Source organism: Oenanthe melanoleuca, chromosome 9 (genome assembly GCF_029582105.1).
Source record: "Oenanthe melanoleuca isolate GR-GAL-2019-014 chromosome 9, OMel1.0, whole genome shotgun sequence".
Taxonomy (NCBI): Eukaryota; Metazoa; Chordata; class Aves; order Passeriformes; family Muscicapidae; genus Oenanthe; species Oenanthe melanoleuca.
Window position 1 is genome coordinate 14,129,840 of NC_079343.1, and position 27,875 is coordinate 14,157,714.

The 27,875-nt window shown below is 43.3% G+C and overlaps 1 protein-coding gene across 6 annotated transcripts in view; it reads left to right on the top strand.

The window, feature by feature from the left end:
- The first annotated feature begins 1,107 nt into the window (after positions 1-1,107).
- The window catches only part of SMC4 (structural maintenance of chromosomes 4), a 29,498-nt gene continuing 2,730 nt past the window's right edge, over positions 1,108-27,875 (top strand). The window contains exons 1-20 of one of the 6 annotated variants that reach the window (XM_056498247.1): positions 1,803-1,945; positions 4,100-4,295; positions 5,382-5,557; positions 6,087-6,278; positions 7,846-8,022; positions 18,006-18,170; positions 19,765-19,892; positions 20,107-20,247; positions 20,975-21,125; positions 21,398-21,562; positions 22,218-22,451; positions 23,174-23,359; positions 23,880-24,041; positions 24,170-24,395; positions 24,492-24,571; positions 25,191-25,343; positions 25,442-25,568; positions 26,285-26,474; positions 26,951-27,095; positions 27,654-27,827. In XM_056498247.1, the coding sequence (XP_056354222.1) occupies positions 4,139-4,295; positions 5,382-5,557; positions 6,087-6,278; positions 7,846-8,022; positions 18,006-18,170; positions 19,765-19,892; positions 20,107-20,247; positions 20,975-21,125; positions 21,398-21,562; positions 22,218-22,451; positions 23,174-23,359; positions 23,880-24,041; positions 24,170-24,395; positions 24,492-24,571; positions 25,191-25,343; positions 25,442-25,568; positions 26,285-26,474; positions 26,951-27,095; positions 27,654-27,827 (3,129 nt within the window). In that variant the 5' untranslated portion in view covers positions 1,803-1,945; positions 4,100-4,138. Of the gene's footprint in view, positions 1,356-1,802; positions 1,946-3,358; positions 3,515-4,099; positions 4,296-5,378; positions 5,558-6,086; positions 6,279-7,845; positions 8,023-18,005; positions 18,171-19,764; positions 19,893-20,106; positions 20,248-20,974; positions 21,126-21,397; positions 21,563-22,217; positions 22,452-23,173; positions 23,360-23,879; positions 24,042-24,169; positions 24,396-24,491; positions 24,572-25,190; positions 25,344-25,441; positions 25,569-26,284; positions 26,475-26,950; positions 27,096-27,653; positions 27,828-27,875 lie in introns of those variants that run through there. The other 5 variants (XM_056498244.1, XM_056498249.1, XM_056498248.1 and 2 more) reach the window with 5 other exon arrangements.

Here is a 27,875-nt window from a genome sequence, read left to right on the forward strand (position 1 = left end):
ATATATATACATATACAAGCAGACAAAATTAAAAAGGAAACACTAGAAGTTCTGAAGTAGCATTACATCACTAGTAGGGAACAATAAGCATCAAGAAATTTAAAGTTTTAGAGTTTGAAGAGAATTCTGTTTTCACATTACCCAACTGAATATGGACAACTTGAAGAAAAAATGATGCTGAATGGTGAATAACTGTTTCATAACTATATAACATTCACTGATGGTGAATGGTGAATCTTGAATAATTAAGTTGGAAAAGACCTTTAAGATCAAGCCTGAAACATCAGAGCTTGAAGCACTGGAGATCTCTCGTGATGACACAGAGCCAGGAAAGAAAAACTTGGTATTTTCTTTCAAAGCCCAGAAATTTATTATCATTTTTAATGCATTTTAATCGCTGTGTGTGCCGTTAAAAGGCTGAACACCCACCCCGGGCCATCCACAGGTACATCCATCACTACCAGCCGACGTATTCCCTGCACCGCAAGGAATCCAGCAGCGGCTCCGCTGGAATTTTAGGAGAGATGTGGCAATAAATAGGAATTACAGCCAGGAATTATGGCGATTGGAAAAGCCAGAGTGCCTCACGCCTCCTCCATTCCCATCCGGAGCGGCTGGGCTGGAGATGGGGATCAGGGACGGCGGAGGAGAGGGAGCAGGAGAGGGATGGGGGAGCAGGGAAGGAATGGCAGGGGACGGATGGGGACGGAAAACAGCCGGAGGGACAGGGAAGGCAACGGGAAGGGATGGAGGCAACGGGAAGCAATGCCACAGCAGGATGAGGGGAATGTTGAAAAGGAAAAGCAGCCAGCGGAATGGAGGGCACGGAGAAGGAGACACCAAACCCTCAGGGCAGCCTCGGCCACCACGGCCCGCTCGCCAACACCCGATTTTCCTTCCGCTTCCAGCTTTCCAAGAAGCGGATCATCCAACTCCTCCTGAGGGCCAGCAGCGCTGCCCTCAGCTGTCCCCCGGAGCTCTCCCTCCCCTCCATCCGCCCGTCCCACGCCCAGCCGGGGGTCACGGCTCCCGAGCCTCTCGCCCACCGCGGGGTGACTCAGCTGAGGGGAGGGAGCGGCCGCCGCCTCCTCAGGGCGGCTTTACCTGCGCGGCCAGCGGGAGGGAGCGCGCAGAGCGGCGGCCGGAGCCCGCTCCCACCGGAGCCCGCTCCTAGGGGAACCCAGCACGATCCCGCCGGCGGATCCCAGGATGATCCCGCTCCCGGCAGATCTCGCTCCCAGCGGATCCCGGGATGATCTCTCTCCCGCTCCCGTCGCCTCAGGAGCGGCAGCACCCGCTCCCCCCGCACCGCCAAGCGGCGCCGTCTCTATGGCGACTTCTCGCGAGACCGCATCCTCCTCATCCTCCTCCTCCGCCACCTCACGCGTCCCCCCCGGCCCCCCCAAGGTGCCACGGCGCCGCCCGTTAATTAATTAAACCCGCTTCAAAATCGCCGCGCTGTCGCCATTTTTTAAAATTTTTTTCACTCATAAATTTTTTTTTAATAATTTTTAAAAATTATTTTTCAACCGGCGCGCGTCGCTCAGCAACCTAGCGCCGCCCACTGACCTACTTCTAAAATTAAAATCAACCCCTTTCTCCGCCAGCACGGCCACCGGGCTGTGTTACCGCGTTGCCCTCACGCCCTAATGTCGCCCATCCCTCCGTCTCTCCCCAGAAAAAGCCGCTCCCGGCGGGTTTCTGGGCGCTTTCCCCTCCCTGCTATAACGAACACAAGATGGCGGGCGGGGGCGGCGGTGCCGTTCAAACCCGCGGGCCCGGCCCCTCCCGTCCCAGCCTGCCCCGCGCTTTTCTAACGAATTTCGGTTCGAGTTCGCTGTTTCGGCGCCATTTTCGAGTGTGGAAGCGGCCGAGCTTCTACAGCAGCCGGAGCTGCCCGCGCTGCTACCGCCTTGCTGGGGCACGGAGCCGCCGGGACGAGCAGGTACGAGCTCGGCGGGGGGGAGCGATGGTGGCTCGCCTCAGGGCGGTGGGCTGGGGGGCTTGGCGGCGGAGGAGGTGCCCTCCTCAGGGGGTGGTGATGATAAGGGGAAAAAAAAAGAGATGCTGGGAGATTTAAGGGGAGACAAGTGATGATGAGGTGGTGATAATGACTTTTGAGGGGAAGGTGCTGAGGGGGAGACAAGGGGTGTTGAAGGGAAGGCGCTGAGGGGACGGCGGGGGGTGCTGAGGGCATGGCAGGAGGCGCTGAGGGAGCGGCGGGTTCTGCCCCGCGCTTTATTTTCCCACTTCCCTCCTCGTCCGGAGGGACAGAAGCGGCGGCAGCGCCTCTCCCCGGGCCGGGCTGCCCCGCTGAGGGTCCCCCCGAGGGCTCCGGTCCCGGCTGCTGTCGGCTCAGGGCTCTGAGCAGCGGGTCCCAGCCGGGCAGTGCAGCCCAAAGGCCCCGCTGTGCCCTTAGGGACCCCCGGGCACCGCGGCTCGCAGGAGGACGGGCAAGTTCAGAGACGCGGAAAGACCCGATTTTAATCTGCTTAGAGCACGGACCCTTCTAACCCCGGCTCTTCCTGCTGCTTTGGTGCTTGAAGGATGAGAGAAAAATCCCAAGAAAGCCTTTAACGATTGGCTATTCGCTTAAAAGAGCTGGACTCGATGATCCCCGTGGGTCCTTTCCAAGTTGGAATATTCTGGGATTCTGTGACTTGGAAAGAGCGTAACAAGGGTGCAGTCTGGCTCCTCAGGCTTTAAGAGAGTCCCACATTTGTCACTGACAGGGCTTGTCGCTATCAGATTTAATCGGCTGTTAACAAGGAAGTTTTTCTGTCCGTCTCCGGTTCTTTTTTCGCCGCCCCGTAAGGAAAACAGCGCTTGGCAGGAGAGATGCTTTTACCAAACACCTTGGAGCTGGCTCGGGGGAGGGGCTGGGCACGAATTTGTTAAATTTGTTAGAGACTATGTGGCAGCTGATTTATCGCGATTTAAAAGCTGAGGTCAAGTAGTTCGGCTTGTTCATTCTGGTGAAGTATCCGAGGGGGGGAAGGGTTGCGAAGGTAAATAGGTTTATATTGCACAATTCTGTTGGAATGGAGCAGTTTAGGAAAAAAAAATTAAATAAATGTGCTTTGAGAGGCTGTAATTGTCCGCGACAGCCATTGCGGAGCAGTTCTGAACGGGGGCATAGACTGAAATTGCCTGAAAATGAGTTCTGTGTCTCATTTCCCCCTCCCCCATTGTCCCAAATGAAGGACTCTCATGAGAGTGTGGGTTGGGGGTAGGTCTGAAAACGTCAAATGATTGGCACCAATTGTAAGATGACTTTCTAACCACGTCAGTTTTTTATCTTGTGAGAAGTAAACTTTCTCATGTCTGTTTTTCTGCGAGCTCACTTCGCCACTTGCTGCGATTTCAACTCTTTTGGGGAGGGTTTTGCTCCTCACTCGTCTTTTCTTCCCATCGGGTGCTTCACCCGTTTGGGGAGCTGTGCTCAAGTGCCAGCTGATGGCTTTTGTAATGCTCGTCCTTGCTCAGATCACTTTACCATCCCAGCTAGATGAAGGTATTTCGGTTTTTTTGCTTTCTCTCTGAAATGTTGAGTGCTGGCAGGAGGGGTTGTGTTGTATTTTGTGAGCAGAGTGCGTTGATTTAAATTATTTAAGAGTCAAGTCTTTGCTGTGGTCACGTAGGGCTTTTGTTTCTCTATCTGTTTATCAATCTCTCTATATCCCTACAAATATTTAGCACGGATTATTGAAAGTAAAACGAGTGTCAAGTCTGAAATATAACGAGTTCTTCCAGGAGAGTAGACATGGGTTTGTTATTCAATGTGTCTTTAACTCTTTTGCCCCCAGCACCACGGTGGCTTTCAGGGGGCAAAGTCACTGCCCTGAACGTGTCCCCACGATCTGGCAGCAGGTAGATCCATGCTGCTAATACAGATTAGGCTCAGCCTCTCGTTTCGGGGGTGATGTATCTTAAAATATATCATTATGAAGCTGACCTCGATATATTGTATTTTTGTCTTTTAAATACCTCCAGTCTTATGTTTCTAAATGAGTCGAGCATCTGGGCAGAGGTGTAAGGTGAATTCCTTGCAGGGCTGGAGCTCGGTGCTGGGATCACAGGGTTCTCTTGTTTGTGTTAGCAAAGGAGATAGAGCCCTTCGCTTGTTTGATTGCTTGGAATGGAAGGGGAGCAGCCAGCAGGGACCGTGCCAGGCAAGAGCACCAAAACCTCCCGTGCAGCCCGTGGGAAGGGCAGGAAGCCCTTGGAGGAGCCCTCCATGGAGGTGGAAGAGGAAAACGAAGGCACCAGGGAGCCTGACAAAGAACCTCCCCAAGGTAGGTCCAGGCTGCCTCTGTGGTGCTGACTGAGCCTCCTTAGCAGCAACTTGAATTTCCCAGCTCCTCCTGATGGGATTTGCTCTTTTCCCTTTTACAAAGCAACCTTGAAACCCCTGGCAATTGAAAACTGCTTTTCAAATGGTCAAAAGAGCTTGCAAAGAGTTAAAGGGTTTGGCCCAGTGCAAGTGCAAAAGCAGTTTGGAGACTTGCTGCTAATAAAGCTTATTTCGGAGCTCTGATCTGGGACATTGTACTTAAGATTGTGGTACAACAGCAGGATTTTTCAAATTTATAGGCAGCCAATGGTATGGGATTTCTTGGAATGGAATAAATGTCAAGTTTATTTACTTAACTCTTAAAATGATTTGACTTTCTTTTTCATGAAGCAGTGTCTTTTCTTGAGTTCCTCGAGTTGAGCTTTTGCAGAAAAAAAAACCTGCAAAACCAGCAGCTGTGTAACTTTTTAGGGGAGCCAGATGTGCAGTTGTTACAGGCAGGTATTTTACCAACAGATGAATACATTGAAATTGGTTGGAAGAAGGAGCTGCTGGTGCCTGGGGAAAAGCTGCCCTGCTGATATCCAGGGGGCCAGTTTGTTTTCGTAACAAACTTCCTGTCTTTGCAGAGCAGCCGTGCTGTCATTGCAGCTTTCAGAGCCTCGTGCAGAGATCCCCAAATCTTGCACAGTGACTCTGAAATGTGGCTTTGCACTTATTCATTAGGAAGGCTTTGCCTGCTTCAGATTTGCAGATTTATTGTGATGGTTGGAGCTGTTGGAATTGCAGGGGGCCTGTTAAAGTGTGCTGGAATAAGAATTACATAATGAAAGAACAAACCCAGCGATGGGACATCTTTAGTAGCTCTTAAAAAACATTTTGTTTGTGGAAAGAAGAATTTTAATTCCACTCAGCTCATATTAATAATTGCAGGCCAAAATGTAGTTTGGTTCAGACAGAAGTGATGTTTGCTTTTTTGGTTCAACATTTTAAAAGGTGTCAAATCATTGAGAGCTTACAGTTGTTTTTTGGCTTTTTTGTTTTGTTTTTTTTCCTCTTTCTTTTTTATTTGGATGGGTTTTAGCAGCCTCAGATGAGGTGGTGGATAATCGAAGTTTAGAAGAGATTTTGGGTAGCATCCCTCCTCCCCCACCTCCAGCAATGGCCAGTGAACCTGGTGCTCCTCGGCTCATGATCACTCACATTGTAAACCAGAACTTCAAATCCTATGCAGGGGAGCAAACTCTGGGACCTTTTCACAAGGTATCTTTCTTTTTCCTTCAATAGTTTTGAACTGAAGGTAAGACTTCACTGGGTGCTACTATTCCTTTCTGCATTTTCATCTAAGCTGACCTCAAAATAATTGAAAAAAATATTTAAGGTTTAGAAGTATTTTGACAGTAATATTCTAAATTAAGTAGAGAAAACAGTTAAGTGCAACTTTCCAATGCTGTGCAATTTTAATTTGTCAGCACAGCTTAGAAAAACTCTCTTTTCTCTTGATTTCGTTTGCTGCAGAACTTTTAGGGCTGTGTTTGAAGAAAGAGAATATTTTTTAGTGCCCACAAGAGACTTACGTGGCTGAGCATGAAACTTTGCTTGTGAAGGCTGCGAGGTGCAGGGCTGGGACAGCTGAGCTGAGCTGGGGCTTTGATTCACTTTTACCTTTGGCAGCAGAGGCTCAGCTCTCAGCCCCTTGCACGCACGGGGAGTAACAGTGCTTTAGCTGGGTGATGGAGACTGGGCAGGATTTCTTTCCCTTTGAAGATGACTTTTCCCCTTCTCTGTGCAGCGTTTCTCGTGTATTATCGGGCCCAATGGCAGTGGCAAATCCAATATCATTGATTCCCTGCTTTTTGTCTTTGGCTATCGAGCCCAAAAAATCCGATCCAAAAAACTCTCGGTGCTGATCCACAATTCTGACGAGCACCAGGACATCCAGAGCTGCTCTGTGGAAGTTCACTTCCAAAAGATCATTGACAAGGTATGTGGGATTCCAGGTGGCTTTTTTTTTTTTTTTTTCCTTTAAGGAGCTGAAAAACTTTTTAATATTTGCTTGTTTTCGTTGGAGCTGGGGAAAACTTCATAGCATGATTAGTTTACCTTTGGGATCTAAACCATCAGTGTTAATTAACTTGAAAAATCCTCTGTTGAGTAGTGCAGCTCTTAGAATCTTAGTAAGGATTCTTTTATTTGCTGCAGGACTAATATGTGGTAGATTGCTGTTTGAAAACAATTTAGAATATTTTAATCATCATTTTAAGAAAAACTCGTTTTAGTTTGTAATCTTGTTTACCTCAAGTAAAGAAATTTATTTCTGCAATAAAAATAATTTAATAAAAATTTATAAGTCTATGTTTGGACATATTAGATTTTCTGAAATACAGAACACAAATATATGTATTAAGAAATAAAGCCTATTTAAGCAAAACTTTTCAAACCAATTAGAAATTATTTTAGGTTATCTAAATTTAGAAAAATATCTAATGAATCTAAAACTTATTTACACTTTATGTACTGTAATCAGGGCTGCAATTTTGTAACAGATTTTTCAGCAAAAATTCTGGACCCCACATTTTGCCACTAAAATTTTTTGAAGCTGATATTTTGTTTGAATGAAATAGAAAGTGTTGGCAAATTAAAAAATATTTCTTTTGCTTGCTGCTTTGTTTATTGTAAAAACTTCAGCACATTTTTTGTTGATTTATTACAATTGTGATACAAAGAATTTATTTCTCTTAATTTAAATTTCTTTTTCATGCACACATCCCAAATTTTAAATTTAGGGTCAACTAAAAAAGTTGAAGTGTACATTGAAATTGCAAAAATGGTGTGAATAAAGTGACAGCATTTGAAGCCTTTTTTAGGAACTGTTTGAAAAGACATTTTTATATTTTTCTTTTAATGTTTATAATAACCTGATTAAAAATTAATCTATTTAATTTTTTTTAAATTTTTTTGTTTTACTTTGTGTTAACACCCAGAAGCTGAGTTTGATTTAAAACCAGGCAGCAATTTGGGGTTAATCTGGGTGAGTTTTAACTTCTTAAAGCCTGGCACCAGCTTTATTTTGGCTGCTGCTCTGGAGGTAAATGGAAGCTCCCTTTTGAAGCTGCTGATGTCACATTTGTCACATCTTTAATGTTTGGCTGTTTTATCTTGTGCAGTTTCTCTTTGGAGCTGTGAGCTGAGAGCAGCTCTGGAGGAGCTGGAAATGCAGAGAGCTCTGCAGCTGGGGCATTGCTCAGGGAATCCAGGCAGCACTTCCAGAGCAGCAGCTGCTCTGAGAGCTGGCAAAGCATCAGGTGAACACAATTCAGGGCACCTTTTGTCCACTTCCCAAAGCATTTTTTATTTTTCTTCTTTTTTTTTAATTTTTTTAATTTTTTTTTTTTTTTGAGAGATGCAGTTTTAAGACAGCTCCCACTTCCACAACTCAGAGTCCATGATAAAAACATCTCATGATGAAACTTAGCTGCTTAATTGTGAAATAGGAGTTAAATCCACAGCTACAGTGATTGTTTCTCTGGCTTTGTGTTTCCTCAAAGCAGGAAGGAGATGATTATGAAGTCATTCCTGACAGCAAATTCTATGTCTCTAGAACTGCCTATAGAGACAATTCCTCTACCTACTACATCAATGGCAAGAAAAAGACATTCAGAGATGTTGGGATGCTTCTCCGAAGCCATGGCATTGATCTGGATCATAACAGGTTCTTAATTTTACAGGTTGGTGTTGAATAAAACAGAATTAAAAGCTGTATTTCCAGTTAAAACCCTAAAAAAATGCAGGTTTGAAATAGTGCCTGGGAGGCCTTGAAGTGCTGTAGCAGCACATCATGGTTTGCATGCTCTGCTCAAGGTGCGAATCATTATTTGCTGCTGTAGGAATTGAAGGCTCAGAAGCAGTTGGGGATCCTGAGGTCCTTTTTTTCCAGGAGGGAATTGTTATCCTGAGCTCCCTTTTTCTAGGAGGGAGTTGTGTTCTTGATTGCAGGATCCTGCTGTCCCTTTTTTTCAGGAGGGAGTTGTGCTCCTGGTTGCAGGATCTGGGGTTCCTGCTGTCCCTTTTTCCAGGAGGAAATTGTGCCTCTGACTGTAGCATTTGGGGATCCTGATGTCCCTTATTCCAAGGGGGAATTATGTTCCTGGCTACAGGATTTGGGGATTCTGATGTCCCTTTTTCCAGGAGGGAATTGTGCTTCTGCCTCAGGAGTTTGGGATCCTGAGGTCTTTTTTTTTCCAGGAGGGAATTGTGCTCCTGACTGCAGGATTTGGGGAATCTTGCTGTTCCTTTTTCCAGGCAGGAGCTGTGCTCCTGACTGCAGGAGTTTGGGATCCTGAAGTCCTTTTTTCCAGGAGGGAACTGTGCTCCTGCCTGCAGGATCTGGGGTTCCTGCTGTCCCTTTTTCCAGGAGGGAACTGTGCTTGTTCCGCCCTAGCAGCACGTAAATATTGGAGTGTAAAAGAATCCTTCAACCCCAATATTCTTGTGCTGCTTCAGCGTGGCAGAGACTCAGCAACTGGGGCTGCTTGTATCTGAACTCCATCAATATGAACTGAAATGTGAATTGTTGAATTGTTTAATCTACTGCTGTCTGCAGCTCTCACAGAGACATGGTTTTACTGAGAAATGTGTGGGAAAATGAACTGTGCATAAAATAAGTGCAAGAAAAATCCCCTGAATTGTGTTTGTTGTTTACACTTGTTTACCAGCTCCAGAAATTACAGTTTACAGTCCATACTGTAAAAATAATCACAATTTATCACTATAATATCATTTATATTCATGTTTGACCTTCAGATGCTCAGGCTTGCTTGCATCTGTTTGCTGTTTTAAAGTCAGGCTGAAGGGAACAGTATTAATTTATTTTCTAGTTTTTAAATAAAGAGAATTTTGCTATCTGCCAGCCAATTAAAATGTAAATTGTGCTACAAGTATTTAAATATTAATTCAACTAAATAACTGTTTCTGCCATTGCCTGTAATTACTAATAAGTCCCAAATCTACTCTGGCCTAGAAATCAGAGATGAGTGGGAGCTTCCCAAGGTCTGAAATGTTAAAACAGTTTATTTTAGGCCTGGTTCTGTCAAAGGAGCTTCCAGTTCCCCTCTAAAAAACCCAAAATATTTAAAAAACTTGTTGCTGGGTGGCTGTGCTTGCTTCACTTCCTCCAGGCTTTCTGTGCAGTCCTTTTTTTACAGCTACACCCACAAAAAGAGGATATCTCTGCTTGCAAGTCTCCATGTAATTAATTATTTCCTCCAATACTTTATTCCTCTGTTTTCTGCTTCAAGATGGAGCAAGAAGCACCTCTAGGAAAACAACTTGGAGCAAATACATCCTTTTTTTTAAAAAATATAATTGTTCTGAAATCTCATTTTGCTAAAATTTCCAGAAGGGAGAAATGTAAAGTGAAAGATGAAGCAGGGTGGGAATGCTGGGGCAGAGGAACCAAAAGCTCAGAGTTAAAGAACACTGGGAGCAGGGGAGGGGAGATTTGGAAAAGAATATTGATATCTTAATTTACTTTATATTCCCCTCCTCCCAAATGGGATTTGGTTTTTTTCTCCCACAAATTGTTTCAATGAGGGGAGCACCCCTTTTTTTTTCCTGAAAGCTGGAATTTCAACTTTTTCACCCTACAAAGGGAAATAAGGGGAAGTAGAGCAAATATTAACCATAAATCAGAGTTTTTCCCACCATAATTTTTTATTTCATCCTACCAGGCTTTGTCTCAGAAACTGCACTGAGATTTTTCTACTTTTTTTTTTTTTAGCCTTTCTGACTGTGGGCAGGGCCTTTCTCTTTGCCTTTTAAAATTGAAATCCACTGATCTGGCTGCCCAAAATTCAGTATTTCCACTTGGGAATTGTAGCAATATTTTCCACAGAATGACAGCAGAACTTCAACCCCCAAATCCTAAAATTTATAGTTAGAAGGAAATAAAATCATCTAAGGCTGTAGATTTTTACCACAAGGATTGCATTTCCCCCCCAAAAATGTTTTCCAAATTATTTAAAATTAAAGGGATAAGTAACAGGTTTATTTGGCTTTTACTCATTTTTAACAGCAAAACTAAAAGTTTAATTAAACTGAGTTTAACTAAATAATTCTTATTTTAAATAAGTTATGCAGCTCTGATTTTTCACTATATCAATAGGGTGTAATTAAAATATTTCATTTGTGCTCTAGATTTTGGGGAAAAATATGAATTCAGGATTATCAAATGCTGGTTTGGGTGTGTGACAATATTTGCTGTCAGTACTGAAGAAAATGTTGTAGGAGAACATGTCCTACATGCAGTAACAACACCTCTAGAGCTTTGATTTTATCTTGCTCACATAATTGCTATTACTCAATGGAAAATACTTGCTTTTTAGAAGACTGCTTCAGTTTTTTTGCTTCCTTTTCCCCCTTTCACCCCCTATTTTGCAGTGGTTTTCTGCTGATTTTGGTGCTTTTCAGGCTAAAATTTGAAAGCTGAGTTTTGATTTAGGTATTTCTGCTGATGCCAAACTGAAAATATTCAAATCAAACTGCTGCTGACTTCTGTGAATAGAATCACAAAAAAAGAAAAACCACCTGTGGGAAAATAGAAAATGTGAGAGTAATTGAGTAATTCTAGAAAAATTACAAATTCTGTGCCTGAGCTTGCAAATTGAAATAAATCTGGTTTCAATGGGATGTTGCCAGCACAGAACAGGAGGAGTTTGTCACTTCTGGGATCCTTAACTCCAACACTCCATAGTGCATGTTTTTAATAAATTGCTCTGTGCTTTTAGTGTTCAGGAACAGACAATTATTTTGCATTATTATAATAATTACTATTTAAGATTATCACAAATCTGTTGCATTTTCAATGAGCTTGCCACAGCCTGAAACAGGAAAAAGTGCATCTTGTCACTTAAAAAAAGAGAATTTGGGGGGAAAATCTGGCACCTTGCTGCTGCTTTTCTGTCTTCTACACCTTCCAGGAACTTGGAGAGGTGTAAAGAACAACAAATCAAATAATTTAGCTTTCACTGAAAGCCTTGGAACCCTGCTCTGGCCAGGCTGACAAAGTCAGAGCAAGTATTTGTGCTGTTCTCTGCAGTGACTCCTGAAAAGTTTAAAAAAAAAATCTCAGCCTGCTTTCCTCTAAGGAATGATGAAAAAATTCCTGCAGGAATGGCAGGGGAGGGAATTTTTGGGATCTGTGGCCACCTCTGGGATGGGGAAGGTGAGAAGCAGAGTCCCCAAAAAAGGTGGGAAAGCCAAGTGGAGCTGCCCAGGTACAGAAATATTGCAGAATTCATTCTGCATTCATGGCAGCAAACTTGGAAATTGATCTGAATTTATTTTAGGATCTTACAAACAAATTAGAACTGCTCTAAGTCAAATTTGTCCTAATTACAGTGGTATTTCACTTGAATATATTTGATAAGCTTAATTAAAATATTCTGTAATCTAAACAACTGCAGGGATTTGATTTGGTGTGGTTTGGAACTGATGGGAGCTCAGTTTTATCCTGTGGCAAGAGGAGGTTGCCAGGAAGGAAATTCTGTCAGGTTTTTCACCTGCTCCTGTGTGGAAACAATGTGGGAGTCACTTCCAGGGGAGTGGGGAGGAAATGAGGGCCAGATTTTCTTCTCCTTTGAGATAAAGCAGAAATTCCCAATTGTTGAGGTCTGTGCTCCTGATGGGACATTGGAGCTGAGGCTATCAATGGGATTTTAAATGGAATTATAAAAAAAAAATAATCTGTGCTGCCACCATTGGGGGTAAAGAGAGGATTGTTCTGTAGAAAAACATGGAAAAATGGGAGGAGAAAATGAGTGATAATTCAATAATTTCTTTAGAACACACCAATAACAAATCAACCATGGCAGGTTGGGTTTGCCAATTCTGACTTAAATTCCAGAGTGACTCTGGATTTGCACTCATTTTGTGCTCTTACATTAAACACAGGAATGTCCTTAAAACTTCTAAACTTAATTCCAGAATTGTAGTTTTGTGCTAACAACTAAAAGTTGTTAAAAGGTTCAATGTGAGATTTTCCTCATCTCTGGCCAGTGGTGACATTGTAGATTTTTATACATTTATTTTTTTATTTGATTTTATTTCCCACTGGCTTTTCCTGGAAAGGAAGAGTTTCTGGTGCTTTTTTTCTCCTCCTGTATATTCACCATGTGGTAAAATTGAAGGGTAAAAATGAGATAGGACTGCAAGTATTAAATAATAGCAACAATAACATGGAACTACAGGAAAAAATCCCAAAACAATCTGTTCTAACTTGCCAGAGCTGTGTTATAGCAGGAGAATAATGAGTTTATGGGAATATTGGCTCTCTCCATTCATATTCCCAAATCCATGGATGCAAAATTGGAATTCATGGGCAAAGCTTTGTGAGATGGGATTAAATAAATGACTAGAAGATACAGAAATTTAGGACTTTTTTTTTGCCATTCTTTACTGTACTCCTGCTTAAAAATGAGAACTACCATTGTGGTAAAGTGGTGGGGAAAAACCTCAAAGCCAAATGTGAGCACATAAAAGAAAAATTTAAAGAAAAATTTAAAAATTGAGATCTGGGAGAGAGGGGAAATCAGTGGAAGCTGCAGACAGGGAAAGGGAGACACTTATCTCATTTTGCTGCCTAAAGACTTTTTGCAGAGAAAAATGCACTTCTGCTGCCTTGTTATCAAGAAATTAATGGCACAAACCAGCCAGGAAATGAAAATAAAATTCCTCAACACCCAGGCAACTTTTCCTTTAAATTTTCCTCCTCCTTGGCTTTTGCTTTTTGCAGTTCCAGGTTGTGTCAGCCAGGTGGGATTGGAGCTGAATGAGCCAAAAGCTGAATTTAGGAGCAGTAACTTTGTAATAGTGCTGCTTCTACTGTGTGCAGGAGGGGGGTAAAGAACCAAAGGAAAAGCAGGAATTAATCTTGCATTTTCTTTTTGAAAAACCAGCTTTATACTAAACATTACAGATGTTATAATGTGATTTTTCCTTGGAAAAAATCCTTTGTCACTCTGGCTTTGCTCCTTGTGATGCTGAGGAGTTTTCAGCTCCTGGAGAAGCTTTTTGTAAAATCTGTTTATTTCCATTTGCTTCAGTGTTTGAGAGAATTGAAACATTGCTGTGCTCTGAAAAAGAGAGGAAAATATAGCTTGAGTTTTATTGGAAAACAGAGTCAAATATAGCTTGAGTTTTATTAAGAGGAGTTTGCCCTGTGCTGGGTCACTTTTGTCTCAAATTTCATGGTAAAAAGTTCAGAAAATAATTGAAATTGGGGTATAATTTGAATTAAGATGGGTTTTTTACATTTGGACAAATAGTTAAAATGGTTGTTACAACTGCAAGCACTGCTTATATTAAATTTTAATTAGCCATGCATTTATAGTACTATTTAATCACAAATATCCCTTAATCTCGTGATGCTTGATAAATTCAATTATGTCCTAATCACTGCTTTCAGATATGAATTCCATTTCATTCATGTAATACCATAAAATTGCAAACTAATTAATGTAATCACTCAATTTAGAAAGCAAATTGTACATATTGAGAAGTAAGAATATTAAGGCATTATTATTAAATAATAAGTTACAGGATAATTGGAATTGTGCTGGAACAGGTGTTATGGTTGGATGACAGAAAAACTTGCTGAGACTCAAAGATTTGGGTCTCATTAAGAAAATTTTTTATGGGGGTTTTAAAAGCCTTAAAAGCTTTTCTATTATAAAAATCTGCTGCTGCTACAGTGAAGCTACTAAAATAATGTCCTGAATTTTTAAAATCTGTCTTAAATATACCAAATATGCTTAAAAATACCAAGTATCATAGTCACAGTTGTCATACATAAAATTTTCTGGAAGTTTAATGGGATTTTGAAACAAATTTCTATATTTTGACCTGTCCCCAACCAGGGAAGGTTTTCCTGACCCACAGTGCATTTTCCAGGAAAGATTTTCTCTAGTCATTTCCCCTGAGCACAACTGTGACTTTCACTTCAGTCAGATGTCACATTTCTCTACCTCTGAGTAGTGATGGAAAGCTTCCCTAAAAAAACCCCCAAACCTAAATCACCACAACTGCACCACAAAATTCCCCTCAAAAACCACCCAAACTTCCTCAGCTCCTGCCCACAGCACAGTGCATTCCCAGCTACTCAATTCCAAGCTCTCCCAGGATTCTCAGCTTTTTAAAACTGAGCTTAAGACAGGAAAAATTGAGAATCCAAAATCCTAGGAAAGTGGTTTTACCTCCTTGGTGCCATAATTTTTCAGTGGGACATTGACCCAGAACTCTGGGAATGCTGCAGTGCTGCAGTGACAGTTCAGACAAAACTCAGGGTGTTCAAGGTGCTGCCTTCCCAAAGCTTTATCCCAAATATTCAGGATGCAAAGAGGAAGCAATAGTCAATAAAAGCAAACATCTTCCTGGTTTCTCCAGAAACAGCTCATCCTGCCCCAGGACTGGGATGGATAAGATTTTGAGAAGGAATTCTTGGCTGGGATGGAATTCCCAGAGAAGCTGGAAGTGTCCAGGACCCCCTGGGATAGTGAAAAGTGTCCCTTAAGGCCCCTCCCAACCCAAAAAGTGTTGTTAGCTCTTCATGAAGAGTCCTTAGGTTGCTGTCAGTAATTTTGCCATGCCTGTCTCTTCCACAGCAGAATTTTAGGATGGAATGTGGTGGCTGGATCCCATTCAGCACTATCCCAGTGCCCCACAGTCCCAGTTACAGCAGTGGGGCTGGATCCTGTCCCTGCTGGGATCAGCACTTTGTGCCATTCACACCCCACAGCTCTGGGCAATGAGACCCAGTCCCAAAGGGAAGGCAGGTGGGATTTACCTCTGTAGGATCTTGTTTCTAGACCACAGTTGCAGGGAAAGCCTCATGAATGGGTCAAGCCTCCCCTTATCAGGCAGTTAGATAACCTTGTTTAAAATTCTAATCCATATGTGCCAAAAATACTGGATAAACTCAGGTTAGAGCTGCCTGAGAGGATCAGCTGTTTTCCTGCTTTTAGAGAAAACTGGTTGTGGGCAAATTCAGAATTTTAAACCAGTGCTAGAACATGCTGCTGCTGTTTGCCAGTCCTGAAACTGCTTTTTAAACTTTTCCTCTTTACTTAGGTACAACAGAAAATTCAATTCTTAAATTGAGGAAGTATCTTAAACATCACAGCTGTGAATTATTCAGCTGTGCAAAGAAACCCAGGTTCCAAATAGCAGGATTTTATTCCTCATGCTTTTTTCCAGAAAAGCCACTTCCAGCTGAGAGGGGCTCTTGCCTGATTTTACAGCCCCAGGGCTCAGCTGATTGCTGGAGATGTTTCCCCAGGTGAGGGTGGTGTAGGATTCCTGCTAAGATCCCTGAGGAATTCTGTTACCTGGTGCTGGGATGTGTGCCATGGTCTAGAGCTGAAGGTGGCCACTTCCAGCTCTGAATCTGCATCCCAGTGGATCCAATGTGGATGGATCCCCATGCTGCAGGGGCTGGAATTGGGTTTGTAGTTCCATTTAGAGCCCAAAGGGCTTGGTGGGTATGGAAATGTGGAATCCCAGGATGGTTTGGGATTAAATGTCACCCCTGCCAGGGCAGGGACCCCTTTGCTATCCCAGGGATCCAGGGGCAGTCACAGCCTCTCTGGGCACCTGTGCCAGGGCCTGCCCACCCTGCCAGGGAGGCTCCTTCCCAAAATCCAATCTGGATCCTCCATCCTGCAGCTAAAGCCCTTCCCTGTGTGCTGACCCTCCAGCCCTTGTCTCTCCACGTTTCCTGCAGCTCCTTCAGGCACTGGCAGGTCACAGTTCAGTCACCCTGGAGCTGCTCCAGGACAGATCCAAGGCTGCTTTTTTCCAGGAATTCTTTTCTTCCTCTGTGTGGATGTTTGGTTCCTTGTTGGCACCGCCATGCCTGGGTGTTGACATCCATTTTGTTTGTCTGAGCAGAGCCTGCATTTCCTTTTTATTTCACACATTGCTCCCTGTCCTGGATCCCTGAGCCACAGGAAGACAGCTGAGGGAAGGAATTGCAGAATTCCAAGGGTGCTGGTGGCAGCCCTGGCAAAGCTGGGGGTGCCAGCTGTGAGGAGCTGCCCCAGCTCCTTCCTTCCCTCCCTGCTCAAGAAATGGCTGCCTGCCCTGCCTTGGTTTCACTTTCACAACCTCGGGGCATTTCAGCATTCACAAAGAGCAAGCAGCTTTGGGGCTTTGAAATTCATAACTCAAACAGTGGAGTAAAGAATGAGCACTGGTAATTAACTAGGAAACACTGAAATTGAGTTTTAGCAGTTGTAAAATCTGTTAGCTCTGTGAATTTTCAAGAGGAGCAGGTAGAACCTTTTCACTCTTCTTTATCAATTAAAGGAAACCTTTAATTTTTTTCTGGAAGCCTTTCTTTTCATTTTTTTCTGGAAGCATTTTTGTTTCTTGAATCTGAGCTGAACTAAACAGATTTTTCTTATATATTAACTTAATAAATAGTATAAATATTATTTAATACTTAATACTCTTTATTATTTAATCAATAATTATAAATATATTTATTGAGGGTAAAAATAAAAAATAATTCAAGAACTCACATTACTGAGCTACAGAGAAAGCCCACAGCTGCATCATCATCTTTCTTAGAGGTGGTTAACTATCTTTAGCCAAATAATAAAAATTGGATTCATTCCTTGCTTGTCCATAATTCCATTTTTCCCTGTTAAACCCAAGGTTGGTTTGTGATTTCCAGCACTGAACACTGTAAACCCAGAGTAGAAACCTCTCAGTCCTGAGCAGCATTGAGTTAAATCTTTCCTGTCATTGTTTTCCTGTGGATGTAAACAGAGGAAATGCTTTTTTGCAAGGAGGAAAAAGATTTCTGACAATCCCAGAATCACTGAAGAGCTTGCAGAGTTCCTCCCCCAAGAGCTGACAGGCAGTTTTGGGGAGAGAACCCACACTTCTGTGCCAAGGCAGCAAATGGCTAATTGGGGTTTTACACAATCCAGCAGAGTTCTTCACAAACTGATTGTTTGCTTTTTGAGATGTGCAAGAAGTAAAAATAAGATTGGGTTGGGGTTTTTTGTCTTGTCAGACCTGCAGCAGTAACACAAACTGTCCTTGTCACTGTCTCTTGTTTAATCCTTTCTAAATCTTATTTTTGAAAATTAAGATTATTTTTAATACCACCTAAATCACTTAAAATTTATGTGGTACGTGAAGGGAAATTACACAGAGGGACCCTCATACCTAAAGGATCCTTTTCTTTTTCCACCAAGGAAGCCTCAATTAAATGAATTACAGTTCCAGTTCATCTATCAGCCAGGATCTTATGGACTTTGTTTCTAAAGAGACCTTTAGGGACTTGCCAAGGGCCTGTTTTATTCTCTTCTTTTTTTGGGGAAACCCATTTTGAATCTTTAGAGAACAAAGGAACAGTCAGACCTGCAGGGTGGCTCCACATCTCCTGGGAGAGGAAATGCCTCTTCATTCTGATCTTTGTTTTCCCCAATAAAAGTGAAGGTTGGACTTGATCTTGGAGATCTTTTCCTACCTTAATGATTCTGTGCTATTCCAGTTTGAATAATTTTGATTGCTGCCTTATTTTATTATTTTTTTTAACAACGTCTCATACTCATTCCATAGATTTTTATTTTTCAGAGTATTTTCCCTATCCTAGGGGGAAAAAAAAACTATTAAGAAAAGAACCACTCAACTTTTGTTTCCCAAGGGGGAGGTGGAGCAGATTTCCATGATGAAGCCCAAGGGGCAGACGGAGCACGACGAGGGGATGTTGGAATATCTGGAGGATTTGATCGGCTCGGCGCGGCTCAAGGAGCCCATCCAGAGCCTGTGCCGCAGGGTGGAGCTGCTGAACGAGCGCCGGGGGGAGAAGGTCAGTGCAGACAGGACTGGCAGCAAAGTCTCACAGCTGTCTGTCTATAATAGATCTTTAAATGTGGATTCTAAAGTGTCCTGGTTTGAAGGACAGGTGTCTGCCAATAAAGGTAGAACCTTCTCTTTGAAATGGAGAATGTAAACCCCCTCCATCCAAATCATTATGATTTTGAAATGAAGGGGCTCTCAGGCAAAGAGATGGGAATTAGGAATAACAGTTCTTTACTAGGAACATTAAAATAGCAATGCAGTATTACACAGAACAATCCCAGCCCTGCCAGAGTCAGAATCCAAGCTGACACCCGTCAGTCAGTCAGGGTGTTGGCACAGTCCCATTCAATGGTGGCTGCATCCTCCTGCAGGGGCAGATGTGGTTCAGCTGGAGCAGTGCTCCTGGAGAAGGTGCAGTTTCCTCTGAAGCTCCAGGGATGATGTGCAAAGGTCTGGTTTTCCTCTGGAATCCAGTGCAAAGAAGGTCCCTTGGTGTCCCAAATCTCAGTTTTTATCTGGGTAGGAAAGGCTTGGCTCCTCCCCTGGCTGGAGCATCTCCCAGTGGGATGATGGAATTTTATCAGTCATGCCCTGGGACTCAGTGGCCATGAACAGGAGATATCTCCTGGAGGGAGGATGGGCTGTGGGAAGATAAAGATGATTGCCCAGCTGGTTTAAAGATGGCCCATGAGCAGATAATGTGTGCCAGGAGATCAGGGGCACTGCCCCACTGGTTTAACAGGTGGGGACAGAATTCACATTTCTGGCCACATCAACCCAACACAACTCTAAAGAAAGAACAGAAATGATAACAAGTTCTGATACAGAAGAAAGAATTGCTGAGGCAATGTTACTGGGTAACTAAGAAGGGAAAGAGCAAGTGAGTTGGAATGACTGAGCAATGGATAAATCCACCTCAAATAGAAGATGTTTTTACCAAGCAAAAAGATTTTCACAGACAAACAAAAATGCCATGATGCAAGTAGAAAAAAGATCTCAAAATTTTCCACTTCAAGAAAACTGAGAAACAACTTCTAGCTTGTAACATGCTAACTTTTTGTGATTGGAAAATAGTAACATGAATAAGGCAATGTGAGTAGTTGTGATTGGCTATAGGTGATAGTAAAGGTAGTGATTAGCTGTCATGTATTAAAATGACTACAATGAAATGTATGTAATGCAATGTAACCAGAACTAGAGAAAGCTTTCAGACAAACCCACACCAGCCCTGTGGAGAATTCCAACTGCACAATTCCTGCTGCCCAACCTGCTTTTGCAACATTTTATTGGTGCATTGAGTATTAAAAGGGCTAAAAAAGCTGTAAATAAAATCAAAGTTCATTTTCCTCGATGTGTCTATGGTAAATCCTGTGGCAGACTTGTTTTAAAGGTAAACAACACCTGGAGTTGTAGGAATTAGATTTAAAATGCCCAGTCAGAAGGGTGAGAGAAAGGAAATCACCATAAAATTGCCTTGCAGAGGTAATTCCTGATACATTTTTCCAGAGGATTCATGTGCTAGAAGGGTTTGGAGTTTTCTCCTCGTGGTTTCCTCCTGTAGTGCTGGCCCTGCCTCAGCTCTGCCCCTCTGTTTTCTCCAGCTAAATCGAGTTAAAATGGTGGAGAGAGAAAAAGATGCCTTGGAAGAGGACAAGAATAAAGCCATAGAGTTCCTTCGCTTGGAAAACCAAATATTTAAGGAAAAGAATCAGCTCTGTCAATATTACATGTAAGTAATTCTCAGGTTTGGCTCTAATGTGGTGGGGCTGCTGTTAAACCTTGCTTCAGTATCTCTAATTCGAAATATTTTCCATTTCTAACTCCAAATTATTGTTATTTTTTGATACTTTACATAATCCTGATGTTACACTGAGAACTGGAACTAAAGATTCATTGTGAGGATGGAGCAAAGTGAGGATTTATTGTTGTTTTTTTTTTCCTAGCTATGACCTAAAGAAACGAATAAATGACCTGGAAATGCAGAAGGAGAAAATTAATGAAGAGACTAAAAGTGTTAATGAGAAAAGCAGTAAACTTGCAGAGGAAACAAAATCCAAGAATAAAGCTTTGAAAGAACTTGAGAAGTGAGTACTTCAGGGATGTGTAATACCATGTTTTACAAGTTTCCCTCCAAAAAATTAAATTATCTGATGAGCAGAGTCACTTCTGGTACATCTAATTACACAAAGAAGCATTTAAACAAATGCACAAAAATAAGCTAAATGCACAAAAATAAATTAAAGCAAATTCACACTGGTTTGATTTGGTTCTGGGTAAGATTCACAATTACAATAAGAAAATGTCTGATCTTTGTAATGGATTTTAAATATTTCTTTATAGTGACTGTACAAAAAAAGAATTAGTAAATGCTTTTTAGATTTACAGCCCTATTGCTTAGGGACATGGATTTAGGAATTTTTCCCTGGTTTCCTCATTAATCATTTATGCAAAAATAGTGTTTCTTAAAATTGCTTTGCCTGGGTGCTGATCCCCAATCCAGCTGCAATATTGACCTGCTCAGTCTTGGGGAATTACTGGGGAGAGATCGGGATTAATCAGTTCTGTCAAGAAAAAAAAAGTGAAAATTTATGAAAATACATTTAATATTGCTTGAGTAGTTGATCTTTTTCTGACAGGACATCATTTTCCCAGGGAAAATACTGGGAATATAGTGAATATTGGATGTTGTTAACCACAAAACCTGAGTAATCTTAGTTTAAATTCTTCATCTTGATTAACTAAACCAAGCTGAATAAGCCTTATTTTTAAACTAAAGGAAATAATTCTTTTTTTTTTTCTTTTTTCCTTCAGGAAATTCAATAAAATTACAAAGTTCATAGAGGAAAACAAAGAAAAATTCACTCAGCTGGATTTGCAGGATGTGAAAGTGAGGGAGAATCTCAAACATGCCAAGAGCAAGGCTAAAAAACTGGAGAAGCAGCTTCAAAAGGACAAGGAAAAGGTGGGAGATGGATCAGCTGGATTGGCTTGGAAAAGTGCAAGGGACAGTGGGAGAAAGTGGGAAAGGCACAGAGAAGGTGGAAAAATGGGGTTGGAATTGTTGTAATCAGATATTTAAGTCAATTAATCAGCCTGAGGTTTTATTTGCTGATCACTCCAGGAATGGAGTTAATTCTTGGATCTGTGTCACCCATTGGGATGCCTTTGGATGGAGGAGGGGTTCAGGAGCTGCTGTCCCAGTGGGAGAGGAGCTCAGAGTCCTTTCCTGTGCAGGTGGAGCAGCTGAGGACCGTCCCCTCCAGCAGCACCAAAGCCATCGAGGACGCCACGGCCAAGAGGGAGCAGCTGGCCAAGGCCAAGGACAAGGAGGAGGCCAAGCTCAGGCAGGTCCTGGCCAGCCTGCAGGAGGAGACCAAGGGAATCCAGAAGGAAAAAGAGGTTTGGACAGGCAGGAATTACCCACCTGCTGTCACTTGACTCTTCTAAAGGAAACCAGCACCAGGCACTTGTAAAATGCCATTTATTGACAGTTCCACTGTTCCTTGTGGTAGTTCAGAGGAGCCTCGTTGGGAAATTAATCTTCAATTAGTTCATAGATTTAATATAAATAATGCACTCTGATTTTCTGCCACCAAAACATTTAAGCCAATGGTGTTGCTTGAATAAATAAATATATTCTGGAATGGTCTGTTCCCAGCCTTTCCCACACTCTGAATTAATGGAAAGCTACTTTAACATTTAGTTATTGTTGGTGGTGATGTACAGTACCTGGAGGCTGGAAATTTATCCTGTAAATTTGCAGTTATTTTATGGCCTTGAAAAGGTGGATTCTCCATGGATTTGAGCTCAGTTTGAGCTCCCACCTTTGAGAAAGCAATACAGAGCTTGTGTGGAAATGTTCTGTGATAACTCCTGAAGTTTTCACAGTTAGGAAAAGCCTTGTTAAATTCCCAGCCATTAATGTTCATTAATGAAGCAGTGCTGCCTGTCCCTGAGAGCAGAAGTGTTTCCTGGTGCCAGGGCTGGAAAAGCAGATTCCATTTGCTGTTCCTGTGCCAGCTGAGGGGCTGAGCTGTCCCTGGTGTCTCTGCAGGCCAAGGAGAAGGAGCTGCTGGAGTTCAGCAAGGAGGTGACCGAGGCCCGCTCCAACATGGAGCTGACCCGGTCAGAGCTGGAGCTGTACCTCAGCAAGTACAACTCTGCTGTGGCTCGCCTCAGCGAGGCCCAGGAGGCCCTGGACAGCACCTCCAACACCCTGAAGGAGAGGAAAGCTTCCATCAAGGACATTGCTGTCAAATTACCCCAGGCTGAGCAGCAGCTCAGGGAGGTGAGCCTTGCCTCTGCCATTTCATTTTGGGTCACACAGGGAGGTGAACCTTGCCTTTCCCATTTCATTTTGGGTCACACAGGGAGGTGAACCTTGCCTTTCCCATTTCATTTTGGGTCACACAGGGAGGTGAGCCTTGCCTTTCCCATTTCATTTTGGGTCACACAGGGAGGTGAGCCTTGCCTTGGCCATTTCATTTTTGGTCACACAGGGAGGTGAGCCTTGCCTTTGCCATTTCATTTTGGGTCACACACAAAGCAAAGGCCACTGTGGTGAAAATAAGCCATGACCCATCTCCTCTAAAACAACATTGAAAAGCTATTTTCTAATATTCAATTTGCTGGTGGAGCAAATACTGGATTTCAAACTTACTTTGTTAAACCAATGTTGACTTAAATGAAATCCTACATATCCCTGCAAGGGGATAGATTTAATTTCACACTGAGACATGGCTGCATTCCTGAGCCTTCTTCAGGCCCTGGCACAGGCCCTGGATCCCTGGCAGTGTCCAGGTTGGACATTGGGATTGGAGCAGCCTGGGACAGTGGGGAGGTGTCTCTGCCCTGGCACTGGGGCAGCTTGAATGTCCCTCCCAACCCAAACCATTCCTTGAATTTCATTTCTTGCTCCTCAATCATTCCCCAAAGAACAAAACCATGCTTTGAAGACTCCCTGAATCCAGTAGGTTTTGGGAGGCTGAGCCAATCTCTTTGAACCCCCAGAAAGAGAGTGCTCTGGAGAACCTGAAAAAGGAGGAATCCGGGAGCAAGGATCACGTGCTAAACCTGCGCCAGAAAGTCGAAGAAGCCAAAAGTTCTTTGGCACAAAGTCGGAGCAGAGGGAAAGTGCTCGAGGCTCTGCTCCAGCAGAAGAAATGTGGAAATATTCCTGGGATCTATGGAAGGCTGGTAAGTTTTAGAAGGGTGTTACAATTTTAGTGTTGAATTTCAGAGGGGCTGAGTGGTGTTCCTGTGATGAAGTGTGGGATGCCTCACCTCCCTGGCATCAGGGATTCAGGGATGCCTCACTTCCCTGGCATCAGGGACTCAGGGATGCCTCACCTCCCTGGCATCAGGGATTTGGAGAGGGATGCCTCACCTCCCTGGCATTAGAGATTTGGAGAGCAGAGCTGTAAATCTTGTGGACTTGCTGTAAAATCAAACATTTTTCACTTCTTTCCAAGCAATGTTGGTTTAAAGTTCTGAAAATTCAGAGCTGAGTTTTTTATTCCTGTTGCACGTCAGTGTAATTGTAGAAGTGCTGGTTTTATATTCTGCAGTTTTTTGCCCAAGGATAATTATCTCTGCTTCAAAAAAAACAGTTTATTCAGATTTTAAAAAGTGCATTTATGGATTTCCTGGGCCAGAACTCAAAGAGCAGCTCAGGTGGCACCTAAGCAGTGTTTGCTCCTTGTCCCCCCATCCTCAGGGAGACCTGGGAGCCATCGATGACAAGTACGACGTGGCCATTTCCTCGTGCTGTGCAGCCTTGGATCACATCCTTGTGGACACCATTGACACTGCCCAGGACTGTGTGAACTTCCTGAAGGCTGGAGACATTGGAGTTGCCACCTTTATAGCCCTGGACAAGGTGAGTCCCACCTTTGGGAAAACAAAGCATTTTACTGTTAATTGCAGTCTAATTACATTAATAGAATAACAGAATGACCTCAACATTTATCCCAAAGATTGATCCCTTGGTTTCCTTTGTGGATGTAGATGGCTGTGTGGGAAAACAAAATGCACAAAATCCCAACTCCTGAGAATATCCCTAGGCTCTTTGACCTGGTGAAGGTGGAGGACCCCAAATTTCGCCAGGCCTTCTACTTTGCTCTCAGGGACACTCTGGTGGCCAAAACCCTGGATGAAGCCACCAGAATAGCATTCCAAAAGGAGAAAAGGTGGAGAGTGGTAACCCTGAAAGGACAAATCATCGAGGTGTCAGGTACTGCAGCCCCAGTGGAGCTCCACTGGAAGCACTCTCTGGGTGAGATTGAAGCCCAAGGAGTTCTCTGACCTCTTCTCATCCCTTTTTCTGTAGGAACCATGACTGGTGGGGGAGGAAAAGTCATGAAGGGCAGAATGGGCTCCTCAGTTGTGATAGATGTCTCAGAAGAAGAGGTGAGTACATCATGGAAATGGAATTCCTGCAGAATTCCTTCCTTTGGGCAGTTCAGTGTGAGCAGGAGTGATCTGAGTTACAAAGAGTTACAAAGCCAGAATTCCCAGTGTTAGCAGAGGTTATAATGCATCCAAGTGCAGCAGGATAAAAGGGTTGTCACTGGAGGGGCTGCCCAGGGAGCTTTGGAGTCTCCATCCCTGGGGGTGTCCAAGGAAGGCCTGGAGGTGGCACTCAGGGCTGGGGACAAGGTGGTGACCAGGCACAGGCTGGACTCTGTGGTCCTGGAGGGCTTTTCCAGCCTCAGGGATTCTGGAATTCTGTGTTTGTTCCCAGCCCATTCTTGAATTCAGTGTCTCAGTGCTCCATTTGATAGCTCAGACACCATTTTGGCAGAGCAGGATACAATTTGCTTTTCCTTCTGAATTCCATTTAGGTTTTAATCTGGAGCTGCTCCAGTTGTTTCTCACTGGCAGAGCTGGTGTTCCCAGCACTCAGACTCCCCAGGCTGAGTTTTCACTGCACTTCCTCCTGTGTTTTAAGAGATGTTGAGCACAGGGATGAGCCCTGGCTTGGTTCTGTCGTGGTGACACCAGTAAATAATCCTCTCACTCTGTGTAGATCTGCAAAATGGAATCCCAGCTGCAGAGGGACTGCCAGAGAGCTGCACAGCGTCAGCAGGAGAAATCCCAGCTGGAGGAAGACATCGGGAAACTGGAGCAGGACATTCAGGAAATGAAGAACATCTCAGAGAAATACACAGCCAGCATCAAGGTGAGAATCCCTGAGCACTTCCCAGCCCCACACAGGCCTGGCTGGTGGCCAGGAGTTTCCAAGGACAAGATTCCAGCCCAGTTTTGTGTTCTCTGCAGGGTTATTCTGAACAAGAAATTTATCTCAAAAACCAAATCAAGGAGCTCGAAGCCAATGTCACTGCTGCTACTCCAGACAAAACTAAACAGAAGGAGTTGGAAAAAGCCCTTGATGGTTATAAAAAAGGTACAGTTTGTGGAGAATGGTTAGAGATAAAAGTTGTACTAATCTCTTTTAGTAAAAGAAGAAGGAATGTGTTTGGGTTTGTGCTTCAGTTGCCTGTCTTGGTTTGGGACCTAGTTTTACTGAGATGTTTCAGGAGATCAGAGAGTAAAACCCCTTTCCTTTGTAACTGCTCAAGTTCATGTTTCAGTCAAGCTAAAGTAAATGTGAATTTCAGTATTTTGTTTCTTTGCTTAGGTTTTTGTGGTTATATCACCCATTTATAGGGAACCTTAGATTAATTAAGGGCAAGAATTGTTAATGAGGAGGTAATGATATAAAAATCAAGTGAAGGTTTTTGCCAGGCTCTGAGCAGGCTCTGCCATGAGTCTATAAAAGAAATCCCTGTATTCTTTGTGGGACCACATCCCTTTTGTGCAGTGATGCTGTGCAGCAGGGGCAGGAACCACACAGTTACACCAGCTCCTGGAAAATGCTGGTGGCCAATTCTTAAAATTTAACTTTGGAGCATCTTCCCATTAATTAAATGCAAAGAACAACCTTGGAGTAACTTCTAATGCAGCACCTCATGTATTTAAGTATTCTGTGTACATTAACTAGTACTGAGTGGTTTTTATGGCAGGAGAGCTTTGGTAGAGCAGTGACAGAAGTTGGGTGGATTTTGAGTTAAACTCATCATTTATCACAGCACAGGCTCTCAGTCCCTTTCCCTTGCACAGATTACGAGCGTGCGGCTGAGAAGGCTGCAGAGATGGAGGAGGAGGTGAAACGCCTGCACCAGCTCATCATGGACACCAACAACCAGAAACTGAAGGCTCAGCAGGACAAAATTGATAAAATTGACAAGGAAATAGATGAATACTCCTCAGCCATCACCAAGGCCCAGGTGGCAGCCAGGACTGCAGACAGGTACTGCACTCCCTCAGTGCCTGTGCTAAGTGGGGCTCAGGGAGGGAAAGGGAAGGCAGAGTTTGTAGTTTCTAATAGTTTAAAAGTCACATTTAATCAGCATCTCTCTGGTGTTTGCCTGAATTATTTCTCTAATCTTGCTTAAACTGCAATACTCAGGATAAAGTCCAAAATAGCACTTGACTGGATGTGCTGGAGCTGTTCAAGTCTGAAGGGACTGATTTCATTAGGAGATCTGTCAGGAAATAAAATAGATCTATTTTTAATGGGAGCTCACCAATCCATAGAGATTCCTAACTCTGAAAGAAGAAATGAAATCAGTGAGGTCTGGCTGCTGAGGAAGACAACTTTGTTTTCCTTGGATCCTTCTGGAGTGGGGGAGTTGGTGCCTAAAGCAGCCCCTGCTCCTTGTTGTCAGTGAGATTGTGCTCCTGGATTTGCCTTGTGAGGTGCACACAGATCCCTTCCCTGGGCAGGAACCTGAAGAAATCCGAGGAGGCTCTGCAGCGCACGGAGAAGGAGGTGGAAGAAAATGAGAAGGAGATGAAAAACTGGACAGCAGAGCTGACAACACTGGAGGAAAAAGCCAGTGAGGTGATGAAAGAGTGCAAGGAGGCTGAGGTGAGTGCTGGGGGCACTCTGGGCTCCAGGGAAATCAGGGAGAGGAGTTCAATCCTCCCTCTGTCACCCTGATACCCCATTCCCTCTGCAGGGCAACCAGGCTGTGGCAAATGGTGAATTTTTATTTTTTATACTCATCTGGAAATTTATCCTGACCCAGTTTAGGAAAAAAATTACACCAGGTCTCCCCAGAGAAATTGATGGGTTTAAAAGTTGCTTAAACATAAATGTGAGATTTTAGTTTCTCATCTAGATTTCCTAGAGAGAGGGAAAACCAGGATGGCTGAAATGCTTTCAAATCTAAAATTTGATGTCTTTCTCTAGTTAGCTAAAAATGAGTGCAGGACCAGATCTGGAATGAAAATATAAACTACAGCATTTTCTCAGTCATTCCGGAATTCAGGGATCCGTTATAAATCCAAGAATATTTATTTGCTTCCATCAATAGCCATGAGTGAATTAAGTGAAAACAGACTTTTCACCCAAAAAAAGGGGGAACCTTTTTGTAGGTTATTGATTAATGCCCTTTTTGGGGGCAATTGTAATTTTTCTATTCAGGAAGCTTTGCCAGCAGTGCAGGAGGAGCAGAAGAATTTACTCCAGGAGATGAAAACTATTCAGGATGCTGAACATGCCCTTCAGAGTGAAGCTCTGAGCATCAAGCTGAAAATGGAACAAATTGACAGCCACATCTCCACCCACCAGGGAAAGGTTAAATACTGGCAGAAGGAGGTAGGAAATGGTTTTGTTCCTAAAACTTAAATCAAGGAATTGTGGAAT